The sequence below is a fragment of the Poecilia latipinna genome, unplaced genomic scaffold (assembly GCF_001443285.1).
Source record: "Poecilia latipinna isolate Pla-1442-1.1 unplaced genomic scaffold, P_latipinna-1.0 Scaffold336, whole genome shotgun sequence".
NCBI lineage: Eukaryota > Metazoa > Chordata > Actinopteri > Cyprinodontiformes > Poeciliidae > Poecilia > Poecilia latipinna.
This window is the reverse complement of record NW_015112952.1, coordinates 275,318-284,461: the sequence shown is the minus strand read 5'-3', so window position 1 is coordinate 284,461 and position 9,144 is coordinate 275,318. Positions and strand designations below refer to the sequence as shown.

Here is a 9,144-nt window from a genome sequence, read left to right as displayed (position 1 = left end):
TCTGACCGCCATCTGACCGCCGTCTGACCATCTGACCGCCGTCTGACCAGCTGACCGCTGTCTGACCGTCTGACCATCTGGTCACCATCTGACCGCTGTCTGACCGTCTGGTCGCCATCTGACCGCCGTCTGACCGCCATCTGACCGCCGTCTGACCATCTGACCGCCGTCTGACCAGCTGACCATCTGGTCCCCATCTGACCGCCGTCTGACCAGCTGACCGCTGTCTGACCAGCTGACCATCTGGTCACCATCTGACCGTCTGACCGTCTGACCGCCGTCTGACCATCTGACCACCATCTGACCACCATCTGACCGCCGTCTGACCATCTGGTCATCGTCACCCCGTCTAACCGGTGTCATGTTTGTCCCTCTGTTGCTACCTCATGCTCACCCTGCGTTTCCGTGGCGCCGGTTCTTCAAACAGAACCTGGTCCAGCTCCATGTCCAAGCCCTCGTCGGGGGGCGTGGCCGACCCTCTTCCGGCTTCGTCTGCTGGTGAGGAAGGGGCGGGGCTTCTGGGATCAACGCTCCAGTAGCCGCTGCTGCTGCTGTCCGAGAGCTCAATGGCGCCGCCGTCCGTCAAAGGAGCTGAAACAGGAAACAGGAAGGGAGTCAGGAAATATTTTCATTACTTTTGTTTTGTGTTTCTGTTGTTGTTTACCTGCCTTGTCTTTGTGGGCGGAGCCCTGCGGCGGTGGGCTGCAGGACAGGCTGCTCAGCACCATGGCAGCCATTAGCTCGTCCATGTCCACTTCCTGTGGCGCAGCGCGGCTGCAGCAGAGCATCATGGGTGAGAGGATGTTTACTAGCGAAGGACAGACAGAGGGGGCGGAGCCTAACCTTCTGGGGACGTTGATGCAGGTGGAGACGGACCTGCCGCAGGACGTAGATGCGGCCTGGGGGTCGCCTGCGCCGCCACACTGGAAGAACACCTGAGAGAGGAGCCAGGTGTTCAGAGGCCAGCAGGAACTGGCAAAAGCCATTCTGACCTTTCCTCTCTCACCTTTAGGTCGCTGTGACCTCTGACCCTGTTGATGACGCCGGGCCTGGTGGTCTCGGGGCCAACCAGCGCTCCGAACGGCGAGCGTTTTCCCAGACGAGTGTTGGGCATCATGTCTGCAGAGGCAAAGAAAATATCACAAACCATCTTGTTTCTAGTCATTCACAGGAAGCTGCAGCCATATATGGACGACATACGGCACATCCATCTCCTCCAGTCGTGTTTCTACATGTTTGACACCCAGCAGCAGACCGACAGGTCGCCCCGTGGTTAGATAGAGGCAGACTGGATTAGCTAATGTGTGATCCTGTGTGGACGTTATTGTTCACATTTCTCTCCATGTTTCTTTATGAAGATGAACAGAACTAAAATCTGCAAAGTAATAAACTAGAAGTCGGCCTAAATTAAAATTTTATTGGGTTTATTTCAGGGTCTGTAATTAATTAATTGCTTTTAACCAACAAAATCAGTAACATTTTCATTTTAAAAACACTCAGTCGGAGTTGAACATATTCATAGTCAGATCAGATAAAAGTGTTTTTCCAGTTTCTCTGATTGTTCATGGAGCTTTTTAGAAATGTGGACTATGGATGCTGATATTAGCATTAACTGCTACTTGTTAGCATTGAGAGGCTATTTTAGGCTAGCACAGCTTCACTGATAGGCTAACTGCTTTTGGCTCAACTTGAACATGACAGTAGTGTTTTCCAGCATCCAATCAGATCACATAAAAGCAGAAATTAAGAGAACCCGCTTCCACTGCTGCTGTTAGTGATGTGGTTGTGTGTCAGATTTACAGTTGTACCAGCAACACGTGAATACAAAGGTTCCGCCTTGGTATTTTTGTGTGTAAAAAACAAACAAACAAGAAAACTTTGATTAATTGTGTCAAACTTTTTAACAAATTAAAATCTATGTAATTAATCTAAATTAGCAGGCTGAAGTCCTGGCTCTAGTTTAACATCAGCAGCACAGCATTGGTCAGAAGAAGGCCTGTAGGTGGCGCTGTAACCCTGGATCAACGCGCATCGACAGGCTTTGGGATGGAGGTCGGTTTGGAGGCAGGGCTGTGACATCATCATGTTGGGGTTCCCGAACGCTGCTGAGATTCCTGCAGCTTTAAGAGCTTCGCCTGGTGATTAACGCAGAGAGGAACCAGAGCAAACAGCTCCAACTCTGAGTCAACTCCACGATGGCTGAGCACCAGATTGCTGACCTCTGACCTCACAGTGACACTGAAGCTTCACCAACCCTCTGCTTGCTCTGCTGGAGCAGAAGGAACAGGAAGCTTCAGACTTTCAGCTCCTTGCCTCATCAACTTGCCACTGTCTTTCAGGTCGCCATGGTTATGATCATCTGAGTTAACTGACCGACTCAATTCATCGAAACCGTTTTCCCCATAAAATACACCTCCACCAGCAGCTGGTAGCCAATCACAGCCCAACAGCCCTTCACAATAAAAGCCTGACATCAACAACAGGAGTCTGAAGCTTGGAAGCGTTTCCTCTGCAGGCAGAAGTTTCTCTGCTCCAACCGAACAAGAAAACAAGCAGAAAACAGCTGGAAGAAGCAAAGGAAAGCCTCAGAGTTTCTCCAACACGTCTAGCAGCAAGTGCAGCAGCTGCAGCAGCTGCAGCACCTACCTGCAGAGTCTGAAGCTCCAACACAAACAACCAGAGAAGCTGCAGCAGCTCCAGGAATCCTCTGCTGCTCTATGAGACTGACACTGGGAGGACGTGCCTGAGTGTGTGTGTGTGTGTGTGTGTGTGTGTTTGTAGTGACAGGGAGAAACTGGGTTCCACCAAGACCTGGAATGGATCAGACTGGAGGGGAACCAGATTGAGATGACACCATGTGCCACGATGTTAGTTAGTTAGTTAGTTAGTTAGTTCCAGCAGCATCGATGAATGTAGGTTCACACAAAAATTAAATAAATAAATAAATAAATAAATAAAATATACATATATATAAATAAGATTAATAATGATAACTATGTGCTGTACAGATCATAACCTAAAACTCTGTGCTGTTAAATAATTAGTTTAACAGGTTTGTTAGCTAGCTAATTAAATAGCTAATTAATTAGCCAGTTGATAAGTTAGATAGTTACTTAGTTAGAAATGTATTCAGTCAATTAGTTAATTAGATAGATAGATAGATAGATAGATAGATAGATAGATAGATAGATAGATCACGCCATCATCTGTTTCCATGGCAACAACAGCCCATTTTTTTCCCCAAACCTCAGAGCAGAACTCCGGGCCGAATCCTGATCCCTGCTTGTACTCCGCTCCTGGTTTTCCCATCAGCCTCTGGGTCATTTTTCCAACCATGTAGTAAACAAGATAAGCACGTGACACCCAGCTGCATGGTGATTGGTGTAGAGGAGCTGCGCACGAAGCCTCCTGTGTGTCTTTAGAGTCAGAACAAGACTCAAAGTCTGAGCTGGAGCCGAACCAGAACCAGAACCTTCGGGACCGGCAGGAACCTTCCTGACTCAAGATCACAGGCTGCCGGAAACGCTGCTGCGCGGTGCTGTTGGGGGCGGAGCCTCGGCAGCCTGTGTGCGCGTGCTGGTTTGTGCGTGCGCGCCCCTCCCCCACGCACACACACGCAGCGCTCGTGAGCTACGTGCGGAGTGTGAGCAGCTGCCTTAAAGGAGCATTCCGCCTTTTCTCTGCTGTTTCCTGGACCGGGACTGGTTTCGGTCCAATCAGAACCAGCCAGTCTCCCTTTGATCCTCAGATAAAAACAGAAACTCTCAAAACCACGAAGCTCTAAGAGCAACAGCCTAAGATGGATCAGAACTGAGCGGTTCGGTTGAACGTTTCCTTCTGGTCCATTTGGACCAGAAGATTCCCAGTCGAACCTGTAGCTCCTAAACTCTGAGATAATAAAGGTTCGTCCATGTTCGGCTCTGCTCATCAGACCTCATCTAGGCCCAGGTCCAGATTCTGGTCTCTGGTTCTGATCCAATCCTGATCCAATCTGTGTTTGTAATTCTTTATTCACTTTATTCAGACCAGAGGTCTCCAACACGTGGTTCCCGGGCCGCATGTGGTTCTTAATAACTTAGGCCGAAAATGAAGAAGTTTTAACATTTAAAAACAAACTTTTGAAACTTTTCCAGTTTATTCCCACAAAATCTGCATTAGAAAAAACTCTTTCTGATCATTTTATGTTTTAAATCCTAAGAATAGAAGTAAAATGGTGGTTCTGTAGTTTATCTAAAATTATAAACTTTTTTCCCCAAAATGTTTTGCTTGTGGCTTTAAAATTTATTATTATTATTATTATTATTATTATTATTATTATTATTATTATTATTATTGTTGTTGTTGTTGTTGTTGTTGTTGTTGGAGTTCATTCATTTTGTCTCTGTTCTTCTCAAGGTCCGTTTACCAGTTTCAGAACCCGACCAGAACCCCTGAGTGTAAATTACTTTGAGAAATAATGAGATTTTATTATACATAAAAACAGGCTTAATGCCGAAAAATGATCAAATGTTAGAAGCCATACATGTTATCCAAATGGATCAGAACCAGTCCAGCACTGGTCCACTGAGCTCCTGATGGACGGAACCAGGAGAGGCAAAGATCAGAGTTCAGATTTTATTCTCCTTTGCTTGCCGTCACATGTGAACAGACTGAACCTGATTAAACTGAACCTGATTAAACTGAACCTGATTAAACTGAACCTGATTAAACTGAACCCGATTAAACTGAACCTGATTAAACTGAACCTGATTAAACTGAACCTTTAGGGAGGGACCAGATTGCAGTCACACATAGACATGGTTATGTAAGCTGCAGCATGTGCATGTAAGCAGTTAAAAGAGAGGAAAAGACAGAATCCATAACATTTATTTTTATTACTATTGAAGCAGTTTATTGTTTCTGCTCAGGCTGTGAGGTCACAGGTCACGTCAGTCTCTGTGTTTCTGGACTTCCTGTAGTTTATTTTGGCTGCTGCCCTCGGGCCAGGCGGCAGGACGGTTCTGGGTTTGAATCCCTGCCGACGATTTGTTTCTTCACCAGGAGCCTGACTACAGACCGGACCAAAACCAGGACTGAAACCCAGAACCCGGACCTGGAGTCAGACCTGCAGCTGCGGATGGACGTGCTCGCTGCCTCGACTTGCAGCTGACCTCTGGTTGACCTCTGACTCATCAGGAAGTGGCTCACAGGCCAGCGCCGACCCGTTCTGCAGAGCTTGGTTGCATCACTGCGCCTGAAGCTGATCCAGAACCAGAACCAGAACCTGTTGGAAGTAGTGAGAGCTGAGGTTTGGAATTCACTGTTTATATTGTTGTTATTTTATGATTTTATAGATGATTATGGGAAATTGTAATGTATATTTTTGATATTGAACTGTTTCTTAACCTGCAGATCAAACAAATGAGGATTTTTTTATGACGATCATCGTTAGCAGAGAATCGTCGTAAATATGCTGCAGTTATAGATCAGTTTTCACTGATTGTGAACCATTTACAAAAAGATTTTCGTAAAACAATGAAAGCATAAAACATCCAGCCGAGTACGCAGAGCATTCAGGCTTATTAATTTTATTTTCACAATTTTGTTCTCTGTCATCCAAAACAGAGAAAATTCCAATAAAATGCCAGTGCAGCAGGTCAGGAGAAATATCTTTATTGATGAAAGATTAGTAACAAAACTAATCAGATTAATTAAAAAAAACGGAAAAGATGAAATTTAAAAACATTTTCCAGTTTATCTTTAATACAGACTTCCAGGAAAATCAAACATTTAGGAAATAAACTCCTTTATTCTGATGTGTTTGAGTGAAAATAGAGTGAATGTGATGTGTTGCTGTGCAGCGCCCCCTATGGGCCATCCACGGAAATCCGCGCAGTGTTTTCATTCTCTGAAATATGCAAACTCTTTATGATGAATACAAATCCTTGTTTCCGGCGTTCCTGTTTCATCAACATGTTTCTGTTCCTGATTCACTGGGAGGAAAAACGATAATATTTCATCAGAAACTTAATAAAGCTACAAAATAAAAAATTCCTCCTTTAATCTGCTACACAGAATTTACCCTAATAATCAATGCAAGATTAAATAAATCAATAAACCCCCAACTTTAAGTTTAGCATGGAGCTTTCAGAAACAGTCATTTAATCAGAAACTTCAGAGAGAAATTAATAACTTTAACATTTGTGATGTTGATTCTAAATCGTTACTAATGTTTGAGAATATTATTTTTGGTTTTCATGGAAAAAATATGAAGACAGGAAGAAGACTTTCAAATAATTATCATATTTCTCATATTTCGTATTTCATCACCTTCACCTTTTTTCAGTTTTAGGGAACTAGAACTATATTTATCCAATAAGACAAAAACAAAACACTGAACACGTCTTCCTGTTTTGTACCACTGTCTTTAAAAATCTTAAACTTTATTTCAGTTCCTGTTCCTGCAGCGCCCCCTTCTGGATGGACATGCAGAAATCAGCTGATCAGAACCGGTTTGGGTCGGAACACAACGGACCAATCAGCTGATCGGTAACGGACCAATCAGAAGCCTCAGAAGTTTCATGAAGGATGGTTTCCAAAGGTCAGCGTTTCCATGGAAACAGACGGTTTAAAATCCTCGGCAGTCTGCTGAGGCGTCATCATCATCATTTTCTTCCTCTCTGCACCTCGCTGCCACAGCGCCCCCTGGTGTTGGGGTTATTCTGCTCCGACCTCCCGCCATGTTTCCCGGTCAGGCGGCGGAGGGGAGCGCTGCTCCTCAGGCCCCGCCCCCTCAGGTGTGGGAACAGGTGAGTTGGCCAAGCGGAGCTTCTTGCTGACTCGAGCGTAAACCGAGTTCCTGTCGTCGGACTGAATGACGTAATGAAGCTGCGTTGACAGCCGATTGGCTGACGGTCCCAGCGCCTCACCGCTGTTGTCCCGCCCATCTCTGACGTGGTCGGAGGTTTGAGGAGCGGAGCCATTCAGGTCTAAGGGTAAAAAAAAACACTGACGTCATTAAAAAACCGAGTCTATCCTTTATTCCACCCTGTCAGGCTCTCAGCCCCACCTCTGCTCTCTGGCGCCACCAGGTGGCTCCTCCAGAGAGGGACACGGGCTGAGGTTCCCTCTGAGGGGTTTGGATCTGAAAACAGGCATCATGGGAAATGTAGTCACGTGTTTTAAACGGTTTTGTCTTGTGATGAATCTAACAGATGATGAAGCAGCGGCAGGTGTGAAACGAGCCAAATCTAAACATGAATAATGTTCTCTAGATATGTAACAGATCTCCTTCAGTGGGACCTGGACGCACGAAGCAGCGATACCACAAACCATTCCTCCCAGCAAACTCAACAGGTTTTATCTGCAGTTTTTTCACTGTTTATTGTTGTTTTTATGCACATATATATCCATACACATGCTGCACATTTTACTTTTCTAAATTATCCCACAATATGAGGACAGCATCCTAAATGCTGTAGTATTATTTTAATTTCTCATGTTGTTAAATCGGCCTGAGTGCAGAGAACCATTAGTAAAGTTACAATCAAAAATTTAATTGAGTTATTTAGCAAAAACAACAACAAAAAACCCCAATCAGGATTCATTATTCAGTCGTATTTTCACATTTATTCACTTACAAATGTCACAGTTTCAAACCAAGTATTTAGTTAGTTTACTCTAGCTAAGCTAAACCTTCAGCTTCCAACCTTAATATTTACTGCTGTTCATTTTTGACCGTAACTCTACAAACTGGATCCTTCAGCCTTTTATTACTATTGTTTTTATTTTTCTACCTTTGTGTGAATCTGCTGGTCGTTTCCAAATGTGTGGAAGAACAAATATGTCTTTATTACATTTTCCTGTTGTAGTTTCTCCTACAGAGTGCAGCGTCCCTGCCAGCATGCCTGGGTGGGCCCCATATGGGGAAAAGGAGAGCAGACATATGGGTCCCATATGGATTTGTCCGCGGGTTCATGGTGGCCCCACATGGGTTTACCCATTTAGGGCCCATTTAGGGCCCACGTAGGCTGTGGCCCCACATGGGCCGTGGAACCCGCGGACAAACCCATATGGGACCCATATGTCTGTTCTCCTTTTCCCCATATGGGGCCCACCTAGGCATGCTGGCTGGTTTTCAGCACATCTCTAATCTGAGCCGTTGTTCTTTAACGGACATAAATACGGATGTTTAATGCAGGTGAAGTCAAACTGATTCCATCTTCTGCAAGTAAATATTTCTAGAACCAATAAATGGATCAAACTGAGTTTGATCCATTTATTGGTTCTGCTGCTCGGCTCTCTGGGGAATCTGACATCATTTGACATGCAAATACTTAGTCTGTCCATGAATTTAAATGAGCAAATATATCAGAAGGTTATACTGAGAGCTGCAGTGGGAGTCGGATATTTTAATGAATTATTTTTGAAAACATGTTCTGGTTCTGGTTTCTCTTCCTGCTGAGCCTGTTTGACGCCCAGAACCAGCCTGACCTGGGCGGCTCTGCAGCTCCCTCTGTTGGCCCTCGGAAGAACTGACCGGCTCCGCTGGATCTCCTCCAGGACGAAACTCTGCGACAGAAAAAGGTCCAAACTGAACAGGACTGGATTCCCCGGGTTCTGCAGAACCTTCTCCGGATCAGACGGCTCACCTCTCTCGTCCTTCTGGATCTCTCCAATCATCGGGTTCTCCTTCACTTCCTCCAGCTTCACCTGCAGACCGGGTCACATATCGGTTAGTCGGTTCTGGCTGGAGTTCTGCAGCCGATCGGCGGTTCTGCTGATCTTACCACTCGGATGAGAGCTGACGGCGGTTTCTCTGTCTTTGAATCCTGGAGCTCAAACGAGTTTCTGAAACCCAAACAGATTATCACCTCTGCTCCAGATCTGACCGCCATGGATGGACATATTCTGGTTCTGGTGCCAGATTTCAGGTAAAGGTTCTGATCCATTATGGCGGGCCGTTTGTAAAGTTATACTGTCACAAATTAACAGCAATAATTTGGGTAATTTAGCCTGTCATAAGAGGAAAAATGGAGGTAAATTTATTATTTTCACCATGTTGTTCATTCATTTATAAATGCCATAATTCTAAACCCATCACATCACCGCTGACCTGTCTGATGACAGACGTTTACAGGCAGCGTTGTACTCCAGGTGTACAAG

The 9,144-nt window shown here is 45.1% G+C and overlaps 2 protein-coding genes and 1 long non-coding RNA gene across 9 annotated transcripts in view; 1 reads left to right on the top strand and 2 right to left on the bottom strand.

Annotated features, from left to right (window-relative positions):
- The window catches only part of LOC106949331 (zinc finger protein 395-like), a 13,922-nt gene extending 11,287 nt beyond the window's left edge, over positions 1–2,635 (bottom strand). The window contains 5 exon segments of the mRNA XM_015035500.1: positions 395–591; positions 665–774; positions 844–935; positions 1,007–1,160; positions 1,162–2,635. Coding sequence (XP_014890986.1) covers positions 395–591; positions 665–774; positions 844–935; positions 1,007–1,160; positions 1,162–1,211 — 603 coding nt within the window. The 5' untranslated portion in view covers positions 1,212–2,635.
- A 611-nt stretch (positions 2,636–3,246) lies between these two features.
- Positions 3,247–6,512, top strand: LOC106949337 (uncharacterized). The gene is made up of 3 exons (XR_001425351.1): positions 3,247–3,902; positions 5,041–5,287; positions 6,432–6,512. It is a non-coding gene; the product is annotated as an uncharacterized LOC106949337 (long non-coding RNA).
- LOC106949333 (uncharacterized) overlaps positions 5,637–9,144 on the bottom strand; it is an 11,135-nt gene continuing 7,627 nt past the window's right edge. For 5 of the 7 annotated variants that reach the window (XM_015035502.1, XM_015035503.1, XM_015035504.1 and 2 more), the window contains exons 3-7: positions 8,769–8,829; positions 8,631–8,691; positions 8,473–8,550; positions 7,049–7,123; positions 5,637–6,968 (exon numbers count right to left, since the gene is read on the bottom strand). In XM_015035502.1, the coding sequence (XP_014890988.1) occupies positions 6,697–6,968; positions 7,049–7,123; positions 8,473–8,550; positions 8,631–8,691; positions 8,769–8,829 (547 nt within the window). In that variant the 3' untranslated portion in view covers positions 5,637–6,696. Of the gene's footprint in view, positions 6,969–7,048; positions 7,124–8,472; positions 8,551–8,630; positions 8,692–8,768; positions 8,922–9,144 lie in introns of all 7 variants that reach the window. The other 2 variants (XM_015035508.1, XM_015035507.1) reach the window with 2 other exon arrangements.